Here is a 27358-nt window from a genome sequence, read left to right as displayed (position 1 = left end):
AGACAGCAAAGGAAAGCAGGCTCTTAGGAACAAAGGGTTTCCGGAAAGGCCAACCCTCTTTAACTGGTGTTTAGGGAAGGATCTCAGAGGTCAGAGCCTGAAAGAGGGAGCAGCATATGCGAAGAAAAGGCATTCCCATGCTTGTTTTGACCTTTAGCACTGCTGCTAAATAAAGGAGGGAGATAAAGGAAATGAAGGTTGAACACAGTTTAAATTATTGGGGCAACATATTTAAATGTATTTTTTTTACCACCAGCTGTTAACTATATGAATACTCCGAAAGTCATTAAGATTTTGTTTAACCCCGAGGATAGCTTATGAATCTAAATAACCCTTCCAGTGTCTCTAAAAGGGGAATTTTCAGGGGCACCTGGATGGCTCAATCGGTTAAGTATCCAACTTTTGATTTCGGTTCAGGTCACGATCTCAGGGTCCTGGGATCCAGGGTCATGTCATTGGGCTCTTTGCCCAGTGTGGAGCCTGCTTGAGATTCTCTCTCTTCCTCTCTCTCTGCCCCGCCCCCCCATAAATAAATAAATAAATAAATAAATAAATAAATAAAATAAAATAAAATAAAATAAAATAAAAAGGGGGATTTTCAAAGGGAAGTGAGGTACTTAATACACAAGCAGAGACTGAACTTTATCTCCTTGAGAAACCTACGATGGTCTCAGCTTCCATTTCCCCAGCCCTGTGTGCACTGACCACCTCTAAATCACGTGCTTAGCACCAGGTCACATGTCGGTGCTCGGGAACGGGGTCTGCAGTGAAGGCGCAGGTCTTACTTTACAACCACATTCCCTGAAACAAAGTGAGGCAGCCATCACGGCATTCAGCGATTTAATGTGTTTTCACTGAAGCAGTTGTTTCAAAGTAAGACTTGTGCCCTCATTCCACGAATGCTGGCTGAAAACCTACTGGGCGTCAGGCACTGTGCCTGCTGCCGGAGATGCCAAGGTGAACGAGACAACGGCAGGGAACTCAAGAAGCACACAGTCTAATAAGAGACGCAGATGGTTAGAGAACAACCTGTCTCCTCCTCCAGCGCCGGGCGCAGCTGTTCTCTTCAGGATCAGCAGTGGCTGCCTGCTGGCCAAGTCCAGTGACCTCTTTTTAAGAATCAGACTTCTTGGCAATCTTAGTCCGGTGACATTTGAGGAAAGACTTGATTTCGCTTAAGGAGCGAGCCCTGCCAATATCTAGGGGAAGAGCTTTCCAGGCTAAGGGAGAGGAGCAAAGGCCCTTAGGTAGCAGCCGGTCTGGTATACGTGAAGGAAACCAAGGAGACCAGTGTGATTAGAGAGAAATGGGCACAGAGCAGAGTAATAAAATATGAGGTCTGACCAGGAACAGGGGCCAGACTGGGCAGGGCCTTGCAGGCCTTGGGGAGGCCTCCATCTTGGATGGGTGTCACAACAGGGTTTTGAACAGAGGGAGTGACAAGATCTGAATGAACATTTTAAAGGACCATCGGCTTGGCTGTTGGGAGGAGACGAGCCTGCAGGGAACCAGTGGTGGAAGCAGGGGAACCAGCCAGAGCCTCTTACAGCAGCCTAAGTAAGAAATGACAGTGGCTTGGACGGGGACAGTGGAGGTGGTCAGATCCTAGCCGTATTATGAAGGCAGAGTAGACAGACTTTGCTAATTGATTAGATGTGGCCTGGGGGAGAAAAAGAAAGGTGAAAGATAACAAGGATTTTGACCAGAGCAACTGGAAGGACATAGGTGCCATTTACTGAGATGGGAAAGATTGAGAGAGGGACATGTTTTTGGGAAAACTCAGGAGTCTGCTTTAGGGCAGGGGAAGTATCAGATCCCAATTAAGCTTCCCAGTGGAGATGTGGTACAGGGTGTTGGTCATACGAGTCTGGAGCCCAGGGAAGAGGTGAGGCCAGAGACGCACATGGGACCGAAGGCTGTCCCCAGCCTGTCAGCGTCCTGGCCAAGTAGGTTCCACATGGCTCAACCGACACCGTCACCCAGATGGTGTAAGAGCAAACTGGTCTGCAGCCAGCCTGTCCTCTTCACCAGCGTCCTCACACATCGTGCTCACCCAGGCCTTTGTTCTTAGGACTCCCTTGGCCTGCAAACGTGGTGGTTCTAGTCATGGCAAAAACTGGTTAAGAAAATACTATACTGATGGGTATGCTATCTATTCTGTTATCCTGATAAGCTATCTTTCACTGAGGAAACACATTTTTGATGGAGCTGCTTTTCTTCTAACGTTTGCTAGAATCGGAATGTGAAGATTGTCATAAACACAAAATGGCGTCCTAGATGCCACAGAAGCTTCTCAAGAGATCAACATCGAATCAGATTCACCTGGTGGGGGACCTACTGTCAGGCCGGGCTCTCTCAAGCTAAATTCTTGGGCTATTATTTTAGAGGGAGAGAGTAAATTGTAAGCAAAGCAAGGGAATCGTACTGTTTTGTTTCTTGCAGATACTAATGAAAGTAGGGAAAAAAAGACCAGATACTAAAACCTGCCCGAAGCCTCACCTTTTAGCTGCAGTCAGTTCGTCTACTAGGCACAATGTTAGTTCCTTACTAAAGTCAGTCGCTGGCTGGAAGCCCGACGTGTACTAATTATTCTCATCACTTCCCTAACCCTGCAAGTAAAATTCACAAAAGTTTAAAAGCAGGACAATTTCAAAGCCTGGGGAACACACTGTGCTCAAAATTATCTGTCGAGCTTTACAAACACAGACAGGTAGGTGTCCAGCCAGAAAGTTGGGCAAGCAAATGCATGGTGGGTTACACAGGTTTCCTCGTCCCGAAGCCACTTTCCACCCCTCCCTCGACAGAAGGTTCGCTGGGAAAGCTGAGGTACTGGTCACAATGTACAAAGCCTGATGTCCGAGGCCGCCTTCCATTTGGGCATTAGGGGTCATTTACAGAGCCTCAAAAACTACACCTGCGAGCCTGTAGAGGAAAGGGATGACCAAGCCAGTCTGAAAATGACTCCGTGCTGGGCCCCAGAAAGCTGGGCCCCAGAAAGCGAGGCCTGCACCACACAAGGGAAACCTGCCAATTCCTCAGATGGCCATGAGCGACAGCAAAAGCCATGGGATGATTCTGTGGCGCTGGCCAGTGCTCTTCGGGATTCACGGTCCGCTGGCTCGCCGTAAGTTTTGGTCTGCTCCTATTCTTAAGCTAGCCTATGCACGTAGGCAACCAGTGTGTCTGTCTGTCTGCATGCCTGCCTCTGTACATTTGCTGCCTGGCCACCTGCCGGCCCTTTCATTTCCCGAGCACCCTCTGGGGAGAACTAGAGAGTTGCTAAGTTCTCCAGAATGATCTTCTAGCACAACCCCTCATTTGACAGCGGGAGAAACCGAGCCCCAGACAGAAGTGACTTAAATGGGGTCTCACGGTGAATTCAACAGCAGAGTCAAGATGTGATCCTCGCTTGGCTGATTTTTCAGTTCTCGGTCTCTGTCCATCTCTAGCTGCCTCCAGCTACTTCATTGGTCTTTCTCTATCTCTACATTTCTGTTCCTCTCTCGGTCTGTCTTTCGCACCTACACACGAGTTGGGGGAAATTAATCTTAGTTTGGCACGCGTCCTACTTTTTTTTTAAGGTTTATGTATTTCAGAGAGAGACGGGGGTGGTGAGAAGCTGAGGGAAAGAGAGAGAGAAACTCAAGCAGACTCTGTGCTGAGTGCAGAGCTCAACGTGGGGCTCAATCTCACAAGCCATGAGATCATGACCTGAGCTGAAACCAAGAGTCAGTCGTTTGATCGACTGCGCCACCCAGGTGCCCTGACATATGTCCTACTTCTGCACCATTTTCTCACAACTGATCGCATCCTCGTAACATAAAGACTTAGCTCCTGTTACTTCACCAAAGCTCCAAGCTTTGGTCATGTTTTGGTAATATCTCCTTGTGCAAAAATGTCAAACTAAGCGTGTTTATTAATTCCACAGATGTTGCTTTCACCTGTGGGATTATTACAACTAGGAAATATCTCAAGGCTAGTTTCTTAAATTAATTTTTATGATACCTCTTCTACCTCCGAGTTGACCCTGACCTTAGAGTATTTGAAATACAGCACATATTTCCCCACGGCAAACTGAGAATCCACTTTTAATTTGATCCATACTTTCCAATGTAACTTGTTGATAGTAAAAAAAAAAAAAAAGAAAAGAAAAGAAAAAGAAAGAAAAAAAGAAAGAAAATCGCTTGCATTCTCATCCCCAATTTAAAAAAATAACCCTATAATCTATTGCATATTATATACAAAATTGCTTTCAACTTGAAAAGTCACAAAAAGAGAGAGAATGTTCTCCAGAGGCTTTACAAATCCCATAGAATGTGGCATGCCACTTTCTGTTTTCTTTGAATTTATATGAGAAGGGAAATGAGCATATCAGGTGTGATGGATATTCTTTCCAGTTTGTTGTCTGTTTCAGATTATAAGCTCCCAGAAGACAGGGCTCTCTTAATCCTCTGCTCAGGGCCTATTTACTGTCTTACGTAAACAGGCAAGGAATCCGTGCTTTCAGCGGCAGTTGCTGCGAGCAATGGAGCTGGTGTTGCAAAAAGGAAAACAAAAAAAAGAAATGAAAATCAAGGCTGGCTCCTCACAAGAGGTCAGCTGAGAGGTATTCTGACCCAGCCTGATTCCACATTCAGGGAGAAACTCGAGAATATTCCCTCTAAAGCCTACTTATTTTGAAGCTAGGTCACACCACTCTATCTGCTTTTGAAAAATGGCAAATAGATTTAATACGGATGCCTGTGAATGATGCCAAGGCTGCAAAGAGATTTATTGGAGGCAAAGAAAATGAGCATCCCTGCTCCATGACTTGCTATAGCGACTCAGAGACTAGTTTTCCCACTAGCCGCTGACCCAACAACCTCAAGCTACAGCAGAGTCTCCGAGGAACCAACCGCGTACCTTTGGATTCATGTGCACCAGGTTCCTTCAAGTTTATCTGTCTCCCCAATTCACCTGTGAGTCCCATAGAGGCAGGGTCTCTCTCTGATTCACCTCTGTACCCCCAGTGCCGGGCACAATGTCTGGCAAGGCCGTCCGTTGCTCAAGTAAACACCCGAGGAGCAGATCAAAGCTTCTCAAAGCAGGGGACTAAAATCACGCTAAAGATAGGATTACACGCCAATCACTGGCTTCCTCCCATCTTACAAAACGATCTTCGCTAGCTCTCCTTTAGTGGGGACACACCGTTGCTTATAAACATTTTCTCTTTTCCCACACGCTAACCAACTGAATCTCACCCAAAGGGTATATTAGCGTTCTACAGATGTATTTGACACAAAATGGCGTAAATGAAATGTCACTATGTGGACTAATAAAATGAAGGGACTAAATTATAAGCTGTCATCACCAAATTTTGCCTATTACAGCCATACTACAATATTCGGGATATCTCTAAATGTTTATTTATTGCCCCGCTCCTAATCCTATGATATTTTTTACCAACATAGTAGTTAAAGTACATTTGCCAGTGATGACAAAAATGGGCCAGATTTAAAGAGAGGGAAATAGCACTGCTGACAGCTACAGATGCCTAAATGTTCACTGAAGGACAACGGCCATTGTTCCGATCCTTCTGCTGCATTTAAAACACAAAAGTGCCCATGACTACTCAGCATAGTGTATGTTTCATCGGCACTCAGAAATATTACATTACTTACATGTAACCCTCGTTTGGGGCCCAAGTCATTATCAATCAAGTTGATCTTCTACCTTATTTAGGAGACTGGGCTCCATATCATTTCTGACGACTTCAAAAACCATATACCCCCACAAAGGACAAAATTGGTCCCCACTGAGTTTATTCCAAGGGCTACACGTTCTCCTAACCCTCTGCTTATTTCCTTCATGACATCGATCACAATCTGGACATGCTTTCTTGACTTGCTTGTTTGGGATAGTCCATAGCTACCACTAGACCGTAAGCTCCCCGGATCCTTAGCACTAAGAATAGTGCTGGGTTATGGCAGATGCCCAATAAATAATACATCTGCCATGACAGAACGGATTAATCAATTAATAGCAAATCTTCAACCACAGGACAAGATAATCACCCAAGTTGGAGGTTTCCTCCTGGTGCCCCCAAAGCTACTGAAGGCCATCCCCTGTTGCCTTTGGTCTCAGTATGATTCAGTGCCAACCAACCTACGATTGCAGGCTACGAAGAACCATGAACAAAAGTACTCATTGCCAAGATGTGAAACACCTCCTCCGCGAGAAGAGGAAATCAGAGTTTTTGTGCTTCAAATTGCTGTAGGACGGAAGGTTGGGAGAGGGGACCATGCCCTAGCTATTCTGCTTTCACTCTGCGTTCAGATTAGAAACACACTGCTCAGGTACTCACATTAAACTGTAGTTCATGTGGATTGAATTTCAAATCAACCTCAAGAGTATTCTTTTATTTATAAGTATTTTACTAGCATTGTGAAAGAGACACTGAAGGTGCTCATAGAAAAAGGAATCACCGAAGCTTGCGGAACTTTCCTGGTGGATGGTTTCACGTTACATTTTATGATCGCGGAGTGTGAAATCACATGGCTCTTCAATGGTATAGCATTGTATAGTTTTCAGAGGGTCTTCATCGGACGGCTCCCATCCTCCCATCTTATTTCATCTTCTCATAAAAGATACCAGCGTTCACAGTTATCAGTAATTACTTTTTTTGAGCTCTCTTAGTTTATTTCACCCTTCTGAATTTCAGAAAACCCTCTGTTTCCTATGTAACCAAAAAGTAACTCTCATTAATTCGTCAAGAAAGGCTATTTGTGCGAAAGAATATCACAGCAACCCCTTTCCTCTGCATAGGTTCAGAAAGAAGGCTATCATCTGAAAGGTGTCCGCAAGTCAGAAGATGGCTCCTGCCTAAAGCATCACATAATGTTCATTTTTTCCCTGTAGTTTGTATTCTTTTCATGCAAACAAGCTGCAGTGGGCTTAAGAGACTCTTTATTTTGCCTCATGCATCATCCATGACATTGTCAGATCAATTCGTATGAAAAAAAATGGTGGAAAGACTAGGTACAGGCTCTTCATAAAGCCTTCTGTGCATTTCCATTTTAATATAGAAACAATCAGTAGAGGCTATTTAAAGGCCCATTTATGCCAGTTTAGGATGACTCTGACATTCCCTGGCTGTCCACGAGCAGCCTCCTTTTAGGGCTCCTGACAAATGAACAAGGGCTCCCAGAGAAGAGAAGGTAAACTGTGCCCTGTGGCAAGCAGAAATCAAGTCGGAAATTGTAGAAGCCGTGAGAAGAAAGACCAATGTTCTGCCAAATGCCATTTACACACGGTCTCTAGCATACCCACGGCCCAAAGTATGAAAGCTTGAGAAGTTTTCAAACCACATAAGGCCTTGATGAAGCCCCTTATAATTCCAGTGTCTGGCTGATGAGGCAATTCTGAGTGTCTGGAAAATCAATGGAGCAAATTGGACGATAAGCCAATGAAAGCGAAGGGACAGGAAGCCCCATGGTGCCACGGTGACAGTCATTTTTTTTTCCTAGTGCAATTTTAGAATTTCGAAGAAGGGCCATTTGCCAAGTCGGAAATATTTCAACTCTGGAAGGGGAAAGAAATAATCTAGTAATTTCTAACTTGTGAAATAGTGTTCCCTATTTTACGTGCACATAAGATCTCCGGCGATATATTGCTGTACTACAAATGCCCTGGATAAGACACTGAGACCACACTAATGGAAAATATTGCAGACAAAAAAAAAATCTAGAATCGTGAAATCGAAAGATAAGGCAGAGGCAACAAATACACCTGGACAAAGGATTTAAGGAACCGAGGACCTAAAATCAAAGACTTTTGATTCTTTTGAGGGAGAGCTGTAATCAAGAATGGGTGTTAAAGCGGTGATGACATATTGCATGGTGCACTGGGTGTTATACACAACTAATGAATCATCGAGCCTTACATCGAAAACCGGGGATGTACTGTATGGTGACTAACATAATATAATAAAAAATCATTATTAAAAAAAATAATAAAACAGTGATGAATACATTTACCTGTGCCCCCCTAGCCTCTAGCCACAATCTCCCCTTCTGCATTTGTTTCTAGTGAATCTGGAGTCTCATGCTCCATTTGCAATCCAGCCACTCTCTCCTCTCTGGCACCTTCTTCTATCAGCTGACCCCAGGCCCCCCCAAGCAAAACGTGCTTTACCTATCGCTAAGGGACTTTGCTCACCTTCATTGATAAAATTCTTTGAGAATAATGAATTACAAGTGCTGTGAACAGAAGTGGCACCAAGGATTAAAGAGCAGAAGTAAGCAACCAAGGGCGGTTAGCATAGGCAATTGCAAATCGAGGGGCCCGACAGGATGCAGTTGACCTGTCTCAGGTCTGCCGCTAACCGTGTGTACTTAGGTGAGTCATTGTCTCGGTGGGCATCTGGTTCCTCACCTGCACAACATGACGGCCTTTTACATTGGAGCCATACGGGAGCTCCCTGGGCTGTCTTCCTCGCCTTTTTCCATAAGCCCCCTTTCCTCTTCTATGTCCAAATCCTGTGACTGGAAATTACACAGGAGCTTTCTGGAGTTTCTAACCCCTCTTGGATCCTGTTCTCCTTCAGACTCTCTTGCCACAAAATCACGGCCAGCTTCTCTCTGGAGTTTTAAGAGACGGCGCTCCCCGAGTCACGCTGTGTTTAGAACATGGTGGAGTGTCGGAATAGTAAGTGGAAGAGTGGCAACAGAGAAGGACGTTCCAAGAGGACTTCGGATGGTGGTGATTTCGCATCCGGTCTGCCTTATCTGCAGTCACCCTTCCCGCTTCCCCATCTTCTCCCACAAAGTCCACGGCAGCAGATGCGGGAGGGTGTGGGGAAGTCAGGGAAGGCAAGCTCCCAACTTGTACCTCAGTTCCTCACTGAGCCTCAGCAGGGCGCCAGGGAAGACAGCCCAGTGATGGCTGGAACCATCCCAAGTGGCCTTCTAAGAGTTAACGTGCTTTTCTTGGCATCTAACTCACTCACTCGTGGGCAACACCCGCATCATGTCATTTTGAAGACAATTTAGCACGCCCTCCTTCATTTTCATGGTATTTGGTTTTTTCTGAAGAGTTCCTGTGGGCAAGCTGAAGAGACAGGGAACGTTCAGCTATTCACATTTAAGAAGCTGACAGTTGCATCTGTGGTGTTAGACTGCTGCCCTAGCTGGCCGAGGTTAAAACAAGATGCGATGTTTTAACTTCTTGTGACATTTACAAGAATTGTAAAGCTGCCTTTTGCCGGAAAACTTATGCTTAATCTAAGCAACTCTGATTATACTAGAAAATCTTCCTACACATCCACTTGACAAAATTACACAGAGTGTTGGAAAGAAATCTTGGCCCGTGTCTCTGAAAACAACTAATTGCACCACTTTAGAGCTAGAAAGAATCTTAGGGACCATCTACTTTAAACAGTGGTTTTATAGACGAAAACAAACAGACTCAGAGAGAGGAAGTCCTCTGTCTCAGGTCATACGGATCATTTGTAGTGCAGTCTTCACCAGGGCTCTTCCCTCTGCAGAAGTGGGCAAAGCCAAATGCCACCACAATTACTAACTTTCAATGTTTGTGTTTTTCTTTCGACGGGTAGTTTGCCTTGAGTAACAAAAATGCTTTGAGTGATCAAGTGAAATATCCCTAAGGGATTAGTAGGCCCCTGGATGGTCTATGACAGGGGAGAGGGTGAACCTGCCTAATTCTGAGGCTGACAAGGACAAGAAAAGTATAGAACAGAAGACTAAGAAGAAGGTGTATTGGGTTATATTTCAGGGCTAGTTAGGGAAGGTGGTCCCAAGGATAGAGCACCCAAAAGCAGCAAACCGAGCATTAGTACCAAACCCGCTATGCAATAGAAGAACCAAAAGGCCTGGACAAAATGTTTGTGACGTCTGGACAAAATGGACACAAGCAAAGAGCAAAATTTGCCCTGATCACTCCCCACCCATCCCATCCTCGTCCGTCCACTTTGTTTTATTTTCTTCATGGCACTTGTCTCTCTCCGAGATTAGCTTGTCCATTTACTTGTATACTTGTTTGTTTTCAGGTTCCCTCCAACATATGTGCATATACCCCTTAAGTAACACGGGAACAGTGGGGCGCCTGGGTGCCTCTGTCAGATAAGCGTCCAACTCTTGATCTCAGCTCAGGTCTCGATCTCGGGGCCGTGAGTTCAAGCCCCACATTGGGCTCCACGAGCCTACTTTAAAAACAAAAAAAGAAACACAAGAACAGGGACAGTGTCTGTCTTATTGTCTCCAGTGCCTAGAACAGTGCCTAAAACATGTAAGTCCTCAGTAGATGCACACAGAGTGAGTAAATCTGATCATAGTAGAAGAAGTCAGACTAGGGTTGATGCAGACCAAAGACATCCAAGACTATAAATTCAAGGATGGTTTTATTATTCTTACTTCCAATCACAACAAGAGAAATATACCAATGTCTCTGACTAATGTAGGGCAAAAAAATAAAATAACACTGGTCAATATATGCAGCATTATTACAAGAGCTTTCATGCCATGAGAGTCCTGGAGGCAGGAGGTGCTGATGGAATGAAAGGCACTGGTCCATCTACACATCCATAGCAAGAGCTCTGGGGCATCAAAGTAGGTTTTCGGGATTACAAATGCCACGAGGCTCTTTGGGAATTAAGAATCACCATGAAGGCGACTTTGAAATTGACAACTTGGGACCAAGAACACTTCGATTTAAGACCTGCAAACAAAGGGTCACGCTAAATTTCAGAAGAGGAGACTGGGGTACACCGATGAAGGCCAAGATCCCACCTGAGGTCAGAGCCATTACAATTTGGAGGCTAAGATGGCCTCTGAAGACTCCATAGGGCAGTAACTTGGCTGGAAGAATGTCAGTAATTTTGGGTATGGAGTCATCCTTCTTCAAAAGGAATACTGCTCCCTGTGCTGAAGGTACAAGCTGGGTCAGTAGTTGTGGTGAGAATAGCTCATTTACAAAGAATTCTCCTACAAAGAATTACAAAGAATACTATACACATTAACCAGGATTTGTCTATCCCTTTGCTCTAATTAAATTTTAGAGTTAGACATAATCATTCTTACCCTGGCCTGAAACACTGAAAGCCAGCTAGAAATGTAAAACCCCAAAGTAATTCAATATTTACTAAATTTAAAGGAAGCGATCAATTTCTAATTCGAATTTATGCACATTCTTTTCCCACTTTAGCATGGTCTTATTTCCCTTAAGTTCCTCTTTGGTCATTAAGATTGTCTGCAAGGTTATAGTCATTGAACAGTTTGTCACAGCTGCAGATATTTCTAGACCAAATTAAACTCTCAATGTACTTGCATATAACTAAAGAAAAATGTATTAGGCACTTAAGGACAGATACTTTATATGTTCTATATTCATAGGCCCATTGGTCCACAGAGAGCATGGCATCTACCAGGTATTCAGTAAATATTTGCAGAATGAATCAAAGAAAAAAATTATCTACCCTCTGATGGAATTACGTTCACACACTCAAAAATCTCAGGCCCATCTGACCCAGCATGTGCGTACGTATGTGTGCGTGCACGTGCTCTCCGAATTCCCACGTGCTCATCTGGGTTGAATACATTATCCTTCCTCTTGGCACAAAACACCGAAGCAAGATTAACCATGGAAATCATCCCCAGAAAGATACCTTTAATTAACATTTCCCTCAAACACGCCAACCTTCCAGCACCTAAAACTTGAACTCAATTTTCATTAGGGAAGCTATTCCCTTCCCCCTAGAAAACATACACTTTTAAAGTTTGAGCTCCAATTTACATCTCCAAGTTCATCATAACGGAAAGGCACAGTTTACTTGTCATGCTTTCCCTGAAAAATTCATTTTGAACCACTTTCCTAACCTAGCCTCATTTCACATCTGCTTAGACTAATGTCCAGCACTTCTTCCGTGTTTTCAGCTCTTACTACTTCTTGAAGTTAGATTTCCCGCATCTGTATTCCTGAGGCAGGATGACAAAAGCCAGACTACACTTCAGCCTCCTAGGATATCCTGCCCTGGAGATGCTCAGCAGGCAACTGGAAATTGGAGTTAGCCTGGAGCTCCGGAATAAGTTAAGGATTGGAGAGGTCAATTTGGGAATCATTAGTGTAGAGGTGAAAGGTGAAGCTATGTGGGGAGATGAAGTTACCCAGAGTGAGAACATAGCAAGAGAAGAGAAGCAGATCAATGACAGGACCTTGGGAATTGCTCCATTTAAACGCATGAGGGGGAAGGAGAGGCTGTGTGTGTGTGTGTGTGTGTGTGTGTGTGCGTTCATTTCCCAACAAAGGAAACTTAAGAAGCATTGAGAAGAAGAGAGAAGGTGAACCAAGATAAATGATGAATGCTTTCGAGCTAAAGAAGACGTGCAAGAACACTGGAATCTCCAAAGAGTTCAAGAAGACTGAGGCCACAGAAGAAGCCATTGGATTTTGAAACATGGCCGTCATAAATAACCTTTAGGCAAGCAGCCTTCCAATGTCAGTCTTGTGGACTCTGTGTGCCCATGTGGAATCACAGATGTGGTTAAGTGTATATGCCTGTACCCCAACCTACCATAAGATTAAATATTAGATGTAAGACTGCACTGGGTGTGTCAGATACCGGTGGTAATAACCACTACCACATACCGATGGCTTATAATGTGCCAAGAACAGTGCCAAGCACTTGACAGGCCTCGTCTCAATTTAATTTTTGCAACAAAGCTATAAAGTGGCTACACGTTACATGTGCAGAAACTGACAGCCCACAGAAGTTAAATAAGTTACTCAGGGTCACGCTGCGAGAAAGTGGTAGCGCCAGGATTGGACCGGAGGACGGACTGACTCTAAAAGCAGTGAAGGAACACTTGGGCGGTGGGGACGTGAGCTGGGTCCTCTGTGCACGAGGAGGAAAGAGCTGATAGTGATTGATGGCTCTGTTTAGGGTAACCTGACAAAGGCATATTTTTAAAAAATCTGATTCAGCTTTTTAGAAAAGAAGCTGAAGCCACAGGATTCTAAAACATCCCGTTATAATTCAAATGTATTTACTATCATAGCTCCCAATGGTTTGAACGTTAAAAAGAAGAAGTGTGGCGTCATTGATTTGGTGGCTGTTCCAAATGACGGACAGTCCAACTCCTTTGAAAAGTGAAGGAATTTGACAGGTGATCTAACGGCCTCCTCCAGCCTTGAACTTCTCTGATTCTCATGGGCGTGTCTCATGTCAGTACTTTTGAAGATGTGGAGTATGGAGTGGAACGTCAAGTGCAGCAGCAGAACTGGTTGGTACCTCAGCACCCTTGTCTTCCTTAAACGTATAGAGGCCTACGGTTAAAATCTTATAAAAATCGTCTTTGGTGGTGCGAACCATTGATCGCTAACTTAAACAGAAACTTGGAAACTCCATCACAAAGTGATACACTGAAAATCCAGCCAAATCATTTGCTTGCAAGCTACTGCAGACCTTATAATATGGCTGGCTGTCGGAAAAAGAGAGAGACAGTGACACTCTGGCAATTAGTGTTTTTGCCGTCTATAGGAAAACAAATGAGGTTCTGGTCTGAAACAATTCGTATCACTGTTAATTGTGCGTGTGCGTAGCAATAATACAAGGCATTGGGGATGGCTTCCACTGATTGTTCTCTTCTTTCCCTGGATTACAGAATCCATTCAGACAACTAAATAATAGCAAGCATTTATGCAAACTGTTAATTATGAGGCAGAGATCCTCATAATCTTGTATATTTCTCAAACTGCATGTGCAGTGGGGATTACCAAATGAATCCTTGCTTCATCATTTTACTAGTGGTTGAAAAATATCCTAGCCTTGCAAATGGTTTTCATGTATCAGTCAGCCCACCAGCATTAAAAATGGCCCCAGCGACATTTACCAAAGCTGTTCCTTCTCGCCATCTGTACCTCCCTTCCTTTCTCACAGACGAAGAGCAGGTATGAATTGCTCCACAATAACTTCTAGTCAAGCTGATCAGCGCCATAATCAAAATAGAGCACAAGATGCACTCTGTGATACAACAAAACCAGTAGAGATATACGCTTCTATCGTGCAGTAAATTTTAAAGCAAAACGAAAATGAAATTCTCAACATTTCTCCCATTAAACCAATTCCTGGGATAATAGCCTGTATGTTATTGGCCATTATCTTAACGGTCATCCACTCTTTTATTTTACAGATGAGGAAATCAAGGCTCACAGCAGAGACGGGGCTTCAGCAGAGTCACCCCACTCGTAGTATCTGGCCACCACGGCACATCCAGTCTCTAATCTTGAAATGCTCTCCCATACTCACGTTGTTTGATTAGGGGTCTGTGTGGGTCTGTACCATTTATCACAATGAACTGTAATCTGACCACGGAATTAAAGACTGAATTTACTATTCTCAGCTGTCGAATCCACTGGAGCTGTAATGAGAATAAGGAAGCCCGGCTTCTGAAAGCCAAACTGTGTGTTTAAGAAATGGCCCATCTATTCTATTTGAATGAGAATCTGCCCCTAAGTGGAGGAATCCCAAGGCTACCACCTTTGCTCCCTAACCCTTTTGGCCAGGCTGTACAGGGTGGGAGTTAGGTGGGCTAGAAGAGAAAGCAAAGACAATGGGGATATTGCTGGTGCTGGTAAGCCTCTGATAGTCCAAACACAGCACCGGTAAGCATGGTGATCTTAGAAAACCGTGGGCCAAGCAACGAGCGCACACATTTACAGGCTAGCTAATGATCCTCACGAGTCTCTTCAGCACTGGTTGCAATATGAGGGTACTGCAAAGGTGCTCTTCTGGAGCGTTCTCGATACGTACACCACCCCCACAGTTAGGAACTTTCCTGTATTTGGTTAGATTTGCTCTGTTGCAGAGTTCCTGTCAGAAAGGCCCCTCCCCTATGGGATTATTCTAACTTGCAAGGCTCCATATTTACACACTTTAAAAGCCTTGATATTTTCAAATAATTGATTTTCTCTCCATGAAATGCTGACCTAGTTGTTCCCTAAACCACCAAGCGGCCTAGTGACAGGCAGGCATGCGTGAAGCACTATGAAAAACACCTTGTCGATGGCGGGGTGTTCCTCACAAAACGCTCTACGATGTCATCCTATTTCAGTGACAAGGAAAAGGAGCTCATGGCCAACTGCCCGACTGTCTGGGGTGCTGGACCTGAACACCCATTTCTGCACTGGGTCAGCTCTACAGACCTGAGACTACATGGCTGGGTAGTTTCAGCTGTTCTAAACTTATAAAAAAGAAAGAGAGAGAGAGAGAGAGAGAGCGAGCCCAGGAAAGAAACTGTCCAAGCCAAAATCTAACTATTCATTGTACTGAAATCAAACCAATAGCTGACTGTAGAATCTGTTTATTCTAGCTTACTCGGGTTCAGTTGAACTAAAAATATATTGTCACTTACCTTGCTGCATCTAGAATCTGAAAAATCCTCCACCTGTTAAAGGAACAGTAAAACCAGGTGCTAGCAAGAGCTTGGTAAGAGAGGAGTTAAAATAATAAAAGTTTTCCATTTTGCTTTGCTCCCGTGTATTCTTCCAGTTTCTCAAACCACAAGGAAACAACCATGGATGGCTCCCCCACTCTGCTCCCTATTCGCTCCTGTCCAGGAGTGGGGGGTTGTGAATCAGGGGGCTCAGGTGGGCAAGGCAGTGTGACAGCCAGACCTCTGGCGGGCTATTGGCTGAGCATGATAGATCTATCACTCGGTCATGCTCGTTCCTAGGCCCTTCCCTAAAGAGATGGCGATCTAAGCAAAACACAAATGTCAATAAACCAAAAACCAAACCAAACCAAATGCTATGGCATCACTAACATGGAGGCACCTGATGGAAGAGGCTAAGGAGGAATTTACGGGATTTAAAAAAAATATTATCAGTAATATATGAAACACAAATAACAAAAGGAAAAAAAAGAATGATTAGACTTTACTGATGCTCTTCGAAAACATGAAAACTCCAAGCGCACACACAGTGATACATAAACCGTCCCTCTAGTCCCTTTCCCCAAACGCAAGACCTCCACCAAGGTAAGCAGTGTTTGTCCGGGCAAAACAAACAACCAAACAAAACAGGCTTAGCTTTTTTCTTAATATATGTCTTAAGAGTCACAAAACACTAATTCTATTACATGAATTTCTGATATTAGCAGGGACTGGGAATTTGTGCATGGGTCAATTGCTAATTTGAGGGTTCAAGTGGACTCAAATTAGCTTTTCGTTGTGTATTCAGCCAGAACAAGGGATATCACAACGTAATAACACATTCATGCCCAAAGCGAGGTATACGGCCTGCACATTTTCTGGGGACAAGTGCTTCTTCACATCCAATATGCCTGGGTGCTCTCGAAGTGAGTTAAGAGAGACTCTTATCATCAGTTCCGGGCTAAGCCCCCTTCCCTGGTTCTGTGAGTTGTTAAGACTGTCGTGAGCCTGACAAAATCTCTGTTAGACAAGACACCCCCATTAGCTGACTTACCGTCTGGAGCCCAGCCGCAAGAAAGAAGTAATCTAGAATGTTCTGACCTACCCCATGACCTCGTTTTCCTACACAATAAAGAGAGGCTAGGACCTATTCCACTGCACTCGGCCTCATGAACAAAACATAACACAACTTTGAGTGAAAAATTAAAAAAAAAAAAAACAAACAACGACAAGGAAACATAAAGCTATATGTTGATTCTTAGTACTATAAATTCCAAAGTCAAGTATGTAGCATGTTCCAGTACCATAATTTTCATTCTGCTGCACTAATAGAAATCCTCAAATAACAGAAGTATGTACATAATTGATTTATATGGGGATTGGAGCAAATTTAACTCTGACCAGGGGAACTATTATCTCTTGAGATTTTTTAAAAATTCTATGTAAATTTCTCAGCTGCCTATGAACATTTGCCTGATGATTGCACAGAGAAGACTTTTGGGAGTTCATTGCCCTACCTGGGAATCCAAGTTGTCAGACGTGGAATATTCAATGGTGATCCAGGAACGCATTACAGGTGCATCAATCAAAAGGGTGGGCAGTCATCAGAAGTGAATCGAAGGCCACACAGAGAAAAGGTTAAAAAAAAGAAGAAGAAGAAAAGCATACTGATTAGAAAAAAGGAATTAACTTTATGGACCCGTTTTACTCATGCACACACACACACACACACACACACACACACAAACTCTTTGGGAATGTTCTTACATGGAATGTTTTAAAAGGGCTCTTTAAAAAAAAGATTTATTTCTTTTAGAGACAGGGAGAGAGAGAAAGAGAGAGAGAGCGTGAGCAGGGGGAGGGACAGACAGAGAGGGAGAGAGAGAGAATCTCAAGCAGACTCCGCTGAGCATAGAGTCCAAGGACATGAGGCTCGATCCCAGAACCCTGAACCCGTATCAAGAGTCAGATGCTTAACTGACTAAGCCACCCAGGCGCCCCTAAAAGGGCTCTCTAATAAAAAGAAGGGGTACTTGTATAATGTGACAGAGATGCTAGATATCACTACAATGGCAATTGTATTACAATATATGTAAGTATATGAAATTAACACACATGCACTTCAAATTTCTACAATGCTGTGTGTCAGATAGATTTACCAAAAAATCACCCCACAAACAAGTCTGGTATTTCCTATGTGCCCGGCATTATTATAGTTATTGAGGGGTCAGCAGTGACTGCAACAGACACAAATCCCTGCCTTCAGGAAATTTACAATCTCATGGAAGATTTTTTTTTTTGAGCCATCTTCGTGGAAAAGAGTTCCACAGAAATATGCTGTATGTTATTAGCCTTAGAAAAGAGTTTCTTTTCTCCCCCATTTTATTTGTCTTTATTTATGTATAGAGAACATAGCCAATGGCATCAGATTCAACAACTATATTACAAAGAATTCTCCTTTTGATTGGAGGGGCCACCGTTATTTGCATTCGCATATTCTCCTCGTGGAAGGCCCCCCTAAAGGCTGTAAGATAGACTTCGTTTCAGCTGGGCCATTTGCTGTCCACAGAACTCCACATGCTTGCACTTTGCAGTGCTGTAAAAACAAGGAGTTTCTAAATGGCAGCTTTGTAATACTGCAGTGTCGTAGAGTTTTTCTCACTGGACGCTACAGCATTCTGTGACAGCTAGCCTGGGTGACACGCCGAGATCAGACTCATCACCCCTCGGCAGGTCACGTCGTGGGAAAGCAACAGCAGTTGGTCGACAAAAGGAGCTGTGGTTATTATGCCCGTGACCCAGACACTGGATGGAGAAGAAGCAATAAAGGGTAGCCATCCTCTGGGCTGGGGTTTGAGAAGATGCGACTAGATATTCCTCAAGTGACAGCTGCGGCCTAAATGTCAAATTAGCAGGGAAAGGAAAAGACGAAAATGAAGGGAATACATATTTATCATGGAAAAATGGGAACTGGGGGAGACGTGGGGGTCCCAGAAACCCAGATGGTGGGTCATGCTAACCAGAAACCTCCAATGATAACACCAGTTCACCCCCTGGGATTTCTAGTGTCAGGGTAGGTGCCTAGGGTTTCAGAAATTAAAAATATATATATATGTGTGTGTGTGTGTGTATATATATATACATATATATACATATATATATATATGTAAAGCTATCTATTCACTTTGATATTAAGGATCCCAATGAAGACCTAGAAAACGTGGAAAGCTGTAAAAGTCAGAGATTCCCGGCCTGAACATCAGGATCCGTGGTTTCTAAATCCTGGTTTTACCAAAGACTCATCCAATCGTGGGCAAAGTCTCTTCTGTAATTCTCTCATAGTTTCGCCATTTGTTTTGGTGCCAAGTTCGTTAAGAGTACAGCAATCTCCAGTTGCTTTCTCAGTGCAACATGTCATTAGGAGTTCAGCGAGCCCAGAGCCCAGCATTCTGAGCTGATACACAAGTGAGAATATGGCCAAAACGGTAATAGCCGTGTTGAAATGCAGCTGGTCATCATTCTGTCCAGCGAAACGGCTTTGTTTCTGTGAAATATAGAACGGCCGCTTCTTTAGGATGGAAAAGTTACACAAGGAAACTTAATTGAAAATCTAATTGATGCACAATTGACCCCCCATTTCTCTTTCTGCTCATGCAGCTTCTTTATCTGCCAGGAGCCTGGGCTGCTGGTGATTGCTGTCAATCTCAGCAGAAAGATCCACACACTCCCAGATAAAGGCTACACAGATGCTCCAATTTTGCAAAGGATGGTTTGAAAAAAAAGACCCATACCAACATTGTTTTGGTCTGATTGCAAATCTGTGGCAGATAATACACTCTGTGGGAACCAATTACCTATCACTGTTTCAGAGCTGCCAAGCAAATTGTCCATTCACCCGCTCTAGTTTCTAACACTGGATTGGTTTTCTCACCCTCTCGCCAACTCCCACACCCGGAGTTGCGGGGTCCTTGATTTCCCACCTTCTCCCCACTTAGGATGCCCCTGCACCCTCATCCTGGTCTGATCTAGTATACTGTTGCTCAGGCACCCACCACCTCCTTGCGGACCCCAGGCAACACCCTCATTTGGTCTTTGAAAGCCCAATACAGTATAGGCTAGTGAAAAAAGCTTATTCTGCATGCTAAGTTGGGTCCCCTACATGGGAAGGGAGCCCATGCCCACAAAGCCCCAGACAAAGGATTCCTGTTCAAACTGGGGCGGGGGGAGGGTAGAAATGGAGAAGCCAGGAGAAAGGCCCGAATGCTTCTTAAGGCCCTAGGCAAAAGAAGCTACTTGTCTTCTTTCCTTGGGTTAAAATGCTTGGCCTCGGCCTTTTGCTACACGCAAGCCTGAGACGTGGTGTGGGGCCACAGAATAAGCCCACATGGCGCACAGACTGGGTTCTAGTCTGACCTCTTTCACTGACTGACCGACTGCATGACCCTGCCAAGGCCTCTAAGCTCCCAGCCTTGACTCCCTCGTCTGCAAAATGGGGACAAGTATAGTGCCCACACCAGTAACGACATTCAACATACGGAACACCCAGTATGGCACTGGCCCCTCAGAGCAGAAAGCACCTGGTAACAACCTGTATAGAAAGGTCAACGCAAGGATTAGAAGAGATCAGGCATGGGAATCACTAGAGCAGGTCCAGAGACAGGACTCAGTAACTTTGATGCATGATAATTTTTATCTAGAGAAGAGACGAGTAAGAAAATGGTCCAGAAGTATAGTGAATCTATGGCAGGCCAGCGTCAGGGAGCCCAGCCTCCTGTCACCACACCATCTTGATACCTTGGGAACAGAACCGGCTTTTCAGAGCCAGTGCCCAAAGACACCAACAGGTAAAAGGCCATCTGGAAAGCAACCGTATTTATTGACACGGGGGCGGGGGGGGGGGGCGGAAGGGGTGTTTTCCCAACATCTCTGTTCCACTGTTTGTCTACTCTGCGTTCTTCCTTGTTCTGTGCCCAGCCTGCCAGAAACTGTACATATTCCAAGAGAGGGAGCTCTCCGGGTCTGCCTGAGGATACTGGAATCCAGAACACCCTTTCCGACTTTGATTTCAGGAGTATTTGTTTTACTCCTGAAAGTCAGCCTTTGGCACAACCATGAGGTTTCCTGAGTTTGTCTCGACTGTTCCTTCCACAGCGTCCCCTTCCCCCAAGATACTAAACCTGACTTCCAGGCCCATTTTCCCGGAATTAAGACTATAGGACTACAGAGTATTCCAGATCCACAGAAATGACCTTCTAATGGTTCAGTCTCCAGTCCTAAGACATTTAGAGAGGACCCATTTTTTTAAAAGATTCATTTATTTATTTTAGAGAGAGAAAGAGAGAGCACAAGCAGGAGGGGCAGAGGGAGAGGGAGAGAGAACCCCAAGCAGACTCCGCGCTGAGCACGACTCGGGGCTCGATCCCATGACCCTCAGATCACGACGTGAGCTGAAACCAATAGTTGGGTGCTCAACCCACTGTGCCACCCAGGCGCCCCGAGAGGACACATTTTTGACAAGGATTTGTCCCTTCCGTGTATACCGCCTAAGTACAACATATCCAACATGCAGTATATGACTCAGAACTCTTCTAGCTCTATCAAAAGTCCTTCGGTTAATAGCTGCCGGTCTCTTCCTCCCTGGAGTCACTGTGGGTGCGGAAAGCTACGTGCAACACAAGGTAAGAGAAAGACACCCAGACGAAAAGTCAAAAGACTGTTCCCATGACAACTCTGCTGTGTGACCCGGGACAAGGCCATCCTCCCACGGGACGATGGCTCTCCGTTTCCCTATCTACACAGTGAAGGTGCTGCACGAAGTGCTTTCCCCAAGGCCCCTGTTCATTACAGCATTTTAAGACTTTATAAGGAATTTGACACAGTCGGGAACATTCCTATGAAGTATAGCCTGGGTTCTTACAAACGGAGGCCTAGAGAGAAACACTCTTGAGTTGCTCTAAGAAACTCTGGGACCAAAGGCAGAGTGGACAATTTTGTCTTCAGGGGCCCCTTCTTCCCATTAGATCACCAGACCTCCCACTGGCTCCTCAGGAAACTGAGGCACGCCAGAGCGATTCTGGCCAGTGCCCAGCATGCAAAACAGGAGTCACCTCACTTGGGTGTAATAAGCCAGTTTGGGGGGGAGTGGCACTAAAGAGGGCTTAAACATGGTAACTGAGGTTATATTTGGACTGGGCAGTAAACCTAAAAAAAGTAGCTAACATGGGCATCTGAGACCTTTGGGCTGGCAAATCCTTCCAGTGCCATCTCTACCGAGAGCATGGATCACTTTCTATGCCACGGTTAGATTTAGATCTCAAGTGGCCGATAATCAAATGATAGTGAAAATTCTTTGTGCCATCATCAGCCACAGACTCTGAGCCACTGCGAGATGTCTTTCAGTGATCTTGTGGGACCACTAGTGTCGCAGGGGCAGGGACTTGCCACAGGTCACAGAACACATCGGCGGCAGAGCCAAGAGCGGGACCCAAGCCTCTGGGTCCTTTCCCTGGAAGCACACTCCCCACCCCGTGTCCACCAGAGAACCACTGCCTGGACGCAGCCGGCAAGCAGGCATCCACACCACACTCCAGACACAAGCACACAACCGTAAACCCCCTCAAGGATGTTAAATTCTGGGGTGCCCGGGTGCCTCAGTTGTTAAGTGTCTGCCTTTGGCTCAGGTCATGATCCCAGGGTCCTGGGATCGAGCCCCGCATCCAGCCCCTCATCGGGCTCCCCAGGGGGCCTACTTCTCCCTCTCCCCCCTGCTTGTGTTCTCTCTCTGTCAAATAAATAAATAAAATCTTAAAAAAAAAGGATGTTAAATTCTTCTTTTTCAGTAGCTGTTAAATTGTAAACACATGTTCCTAAGCTGCTCTCTTGCGGTCTGTTTTCTGCCTGGAGGCACTTTTACCACATCACGTGGTGACAATCAGTGATTCTTACATTCTTTTCATTCGAGAAATAATGCCTAATACCTGGGTCTTGCATTGCCAAAAACCCCAACCACATTTGGGAAACAAAGTGGATCTGATGAGGAAGATTGCTAAAACAAGGCTTTTCAAAATAGTGTTTTCTCGTCTGTTGGCAAGCCAGTGCGTTGTGGGGTAGGATGCTTTCTCCTTAGTTCCTGGGGTGCAGCTCCTTACTGAACCGGCCCCCTCACCCCACCCCCACCTCCGCCCACCGGTTTGTAGTAAAAATTCTCCCATTTTGGCATCATAAGAGTGCCCTCTAGTGCTGATCTAATTAAGAATCTGGAGACCCAGGGATTCTTGTTAGGGTGGGAAATGGGTTTAACTATTAATTTGTCCTTGGCTATGTCAGGATATATTCTTTCCGAAGGAATCTCTAAAGCACCTACTTGACAATCAGTCTTGCAAAAAGCAGTGATAGGAGTGTTTTGCCATTGAACGAACAAAACAAAATACCCCCCCCAAAATGGAAGGCCATAAAATAAAATCTGGCTTGTTCTCCCTCCTGAAAAGCATTTCTACTCATGATGTGGGTGTGCTATCTGAATTATAAAGTTCACAAAGGCTGACTCCATCAATTGAAAGTTGACAGCAATTTTCCAATGTGTTTTAGAGTTCCCCAGATGCAAACACCTGCATTTGTATGGAAGATTCCAACAACGCATTTCCTCAATTTGATCATATATATACTTTTTCTTTGAAGGAAAGATAGACCATTAATAATCCCTTAGAGATTTTGGGGGGTATAACGGGGCTTTCTGTTAATAAGGGCCTGAAAAAGTTTCACTTCTAATATAAATATAAATGTGTGTGTGTGTTGCTCATTTAATCTCATTTTGTTTCCATATTTCAGATTTTGGGGTCTAAAAGGTCCACAGTGAGAGGTAGTTCAGCACTGGTTCAAACCAGCAGGGAAGATTTCCGCTCTACCTTTTACATTCAGCTCCATAAGGGGCTATGGCTCTATTGAACCCCACATAGTTTATGCTGACACAGACAAAGGATGGCAAGCTGCCAACACGGGATATAATTTTGTTCACATTGTAATATGTTTTAAACACACAGCATGGAAAACGTCCCTACAAGTATTGATTTAAGAAGTCCGAAACTCAGGATCAAGATCATTCTCCAGAAATATTCAACCAAGTCACTAATGGGATCAGACAGTAGAGACAGGTGGAATGGTATATTCTGGATCATTCTGGACCAACATGTCACCTACTCTCAGCAAGGAGCTTCCATCTCTGCTGAAGTCCAACTATGACAGGAGCCACTAGATTTGGCCTGAAACTTCCCTGGAGCCAGCCCCAAACAAATAGTGATTTGGCAGGTGGGTGGAGGGGTGCTGTGCTAGAAAGGAGGGGTGCACAGGCTCTGCAGTCAACAGAATTGTCTGTGAAGCCCAGGCCTCCACTTTTCTTTGGTCACTTCTAATCTGTCAGTTTCATTTTTCTCGACAAAACTGTAATCTCCAGTAACACCTCACAGAGGGCACAAACCAGGCGCTCGATTAAACCTGCTGAATGGACTATAACCAACAATTTTGGTGAAAAATGCCCCTCATTATCCAGATCTTCCCGAAGACCTAAGTGTCTGGGGTCTAGCAAATGAAACATCTGTATAATGGACTTCGTTGTTAAAAACCAGTGCTAAGTAAGCGAAATAAGTCAGAGAAAGACAAATACCATATGATTTCACTCATATGTGGAATTTAAGAAGCAAAACAAATGAGCTAAGGGGAAAAGAGGGAGAGAGAAAGAGACAAAGCAAGGAACAGACACTTAACTCTAGAGAACGCACAGCGAGTTACCAGAGGAGAGGGAGGTGGGGCACTGGGGGATGCAGGGGGGGGGATAAATTAAAAAAATAAATAAAAAGTAAGCATAGCTTTTAACCTATTAATGGATATGCTGCTTTTTGAAACATCGTGGCCCGCTCCACATTTTCGTGGGCTGTGGACATCTTTCAAGGCAAAGTTGGAGAACCACCGTTAGGGCAAATCCTTTGTTTTCAAGAGGTCACAGACCTCCTTTCATTGCAGGATTCTTAGTTTCATGTCTTATCTGAAGTGTCAAAACTGGGGACCAAAAAGACCCTGCGTGCTTCTGCCGCCAAAGAATACAAAATAAAGACAAGTCGGCCAAAGCGTCGGGAAGAGTACACGGAGTATCTTTTCTAGAATGATTGAAAATGATTCCTAAGGGGCGAGCCCTAACAATCATACTATCAGCTAGCATTTAGTGAGAGCTTTCTATATGCCAGACACCATGCACTTGACAGGAATTCTCTCATTTTATCCTGAACGGAAGTCTACACTCATTGCATAGACAATGGGGCCTCTGAGGGGCTCGCCCAACGCCTAACTCCAATCCAGAGCTGGGGGATGCCAGCGCCCAAGCTCATTAGCCACTAAGATGTCCTGTGCTGTGAGGTAGGTCCTTCTTCCCGTGTTGCAGGGAAATCAGGCGCGGCCCAGAGAATACTCAGTCTGCCCCGACTCTGCATCTCATGCCTCCGCAAGGCACTGATGAAGGAAGGTGAGAGTAGAGAAGCTCTCCGTGCAGAGAAGGCCTGAACCGCGGGCCGGGTGGCACTCCAGGTCCTGCGCCAGCCTTTCAACTGCCCAGACGTGATTCCTTGCGTGCCTCTTTCTAAGCTCTCATGGGACCGTTTTTCATCTTGAATTCCAGGATAAACCTGCAGGCTGTGAGTGCCAAGCCCTTGAATACACGAGGAAGAGAGGTCATAACTCATTTGAAGATGAAACCGTGGTGTTAAGTCTTCACCGTGGCTCTGCTGCCCTCCTCGGACATAAATCAGGTGGCGGTGGGTGGGCCCGGGGCCCGCAGGGAAAGGAAGTTCGCAGGCAGATCGGGCCTCTCGATCTAGGGCAGAAGTGAGGGCTGTATCTTGCTCTTATACCTATATATATATATTTATTTATAAGAAAATGTGGTTAAATTAGATGTAGACAGAATCCAGCAAGTCCGAGATGACCAAGGGTGGGGGGAAGAAATCAGGAAGAGGCTGGAGTACCTGCTTCATTCCAAGAAGAACTGTGTAATTAGGGCGGTAAGAGGAGAGCTGTTGCCTTGGGAAAAGAATTGTGTTTGCTGAACGATGGAGTCCATCCTCAGACGTGGTGAGCAAGGCTGTTCACAATTTGACCCTGACATAGCTGAAAAACCTGTCAAAGTTGAAAGGTACTCTTAGAGAACATCAAACCCAACCTGTGCGTTTTATAGGCCCTGAGAGAGAAAGGACTTATCAGCGGTCCCACAGTTCACGCCACCATGGTGCTGCGGCCCCCCTCGGACACATAACAGGCAGTGCTGGGTGGGCTAGAGGGAGGGGAGTCCAAAAGCCAGTTGGGAACCCGCAGTGGGAGATCCAGGCATGAGGGCTGGGCTTTTTGTTTACTGAGAACAATAATCTTGCAAGACGCTCTTTCCTATCTCCTCGTACAGGCGAGGAAACCAAGCCTCACAGACAGGAAGCCACTTGCTGAAGATCCTGCAGCTATTTAGATGATGGGGCTTGGTTGGTCTGACTGCAGAGCCTATGTGCTTTTCACCCTATGTTTTGGCTCCCTCTTTCTCTGTGGCCCTCTGCCAAATAGAAAGGAGGTCCCTCCAAGTTCCAAGTGAGTTGTGATGTGCTCATTTTTTTCCAGCTGTAAGTGAAGCGGGGTGAGCGCACATCTGCAAACCCACGTCCAACAAAACTTTGTCCAGTGCCTGCTTCTTGGCTTCCTGGGAGCATCTTTGGACTGTCCTTGGCCTTGGGACCCAAGGCACACAGGGAGCTATCAGAATAACTTATCAATTTCCTCATAACCACTGGCAGTTTTGTAATCCCCATGCACACACACGCGTGCGCACTCGCACGCACGCACACACACGAACTGGTGGTACCACCTCCGGCTAACTGAGGCTCCCTGCCTGGAATCTAAGGAGCCATTGACCATGGCCTCCAGGCTGTCAGCAAAGTGGGATGATGTTTTGGGAGTTTGTGGGTGCCTAAGAGCAAGGAAAACAGTGAAGTCTGAACGTAGCATTAGGCATTGTTCATCTCCACACACAACTCCCTCAGCCCCACTGTGGGAGCCCTGTAGCAGCAGATTGGTGTCTCTTCCTTCAAGAAAGCTGATAGCACTGAAATACCAGGCATAGTCCCCAGGAGTAGGAGGAAGAATCTGGAACGACTTTTGTGAAGCTGGGCTTACTGAATTGTTAATTGTCCAAACGGCACATCATTAGGTTGCTTGCTCATGCCTCCTGATCAAAACGGGGGTGGGGGGTGGGCAGCGTCTATCCTGCAGGCAGTGGAGAGATCACCAGGCCCCTGGGTTCCCGTAAACGGAATCCTGGTTTCCCACCGACATACATTCTGATCAATGATCTGGAAACCCCCATGAGTTGCTGCTGTAAGGGAAGCCCAAAGTCAAGGAATCTTTCTCAGGAGAAACCCTCTGAATGTATCAGGAAAGTTATTTTAGGTCTTGGATGGAGATCTCTCCCCCAAACAAGAGCACATCTGTCTTGGATTCACATTTTATTCTTCACTCCTCCAACATATATCTAAATTTTTAACAGCTTTGCTGAGATGCAATTCACATGCCACACAACCTACACAAGTGGACAAATCAGCGGTCGTTTGTGTATTCACAGATTGGAGCAGTCATCACCACAATTTTAGAACATCTTCATTCCCTCAAACAGAAAGCCAGCACCCTGTGACTAACACCGCCATATCCCCCTATCCCTTCCAGGCCCTGACCACCACTAATCTACTTTGTCGCTACGGATTTTCCTATTTGGGACCTTTCAAGTAAATGAAATCATATAATATGTTGTCTTGTATGCCTGGTTTCTTTGACTTAGCAGAATGTTTTCAAGGTTCATCCTTGTTACAACGTGGATCAGTTCCTTTTCATGGCCAAAGAGCATCCCATTGCATGGA

The 27358-nt window shown here is 45.0% G+C and overlaps 1 protein-coding gene across 2 annotated transcripts in view; it reads right to left on the bottom strand.

The window, feature by feature from the left end:
• The window catches only part of HS6ST2 (heparan sulfate 6-O-sulfotransferase 2), a 286457-nt gene that overhangs the window by 68805 nt on the left and 190294 nt on the right, over positions 1 to 27358 (bottom strand). Inside the window, exon 3 of one of the 2 annotated variants that reach the window (XM_044391647.3) lies at positions 15405 to 15437. The exons of the other annotated variant lie outside the window; for it this stretch is intronic. Within the exon in view, the coding sequence (XP_044247582.1) occupies positions 15405 to 15437 (33 nt within the window). The remainder of the gene's footprint in view (positions 1 to 15404; positions 15438 to 27358) is intronic. 2 annotated transcript variants of the gene reach the window in all.

Source organism: Ursus arctos, chromosome X, assembly GCF_023065955.2.
Source record: "Ursus arctos isolate Adak ecotype North America chromosome X, UrsArc2.0, whole genome shotgun sequence".
NCBI lineage: Eukaryota > Metazoa > Chordata > Mammalia > Carnivora > Ursidae > Ursus > Ursus arctos.
Note: the sequence above shows the minus strand (reverse complement) of the source record. Positions and strands in the feature narration are given on the sequence as shown.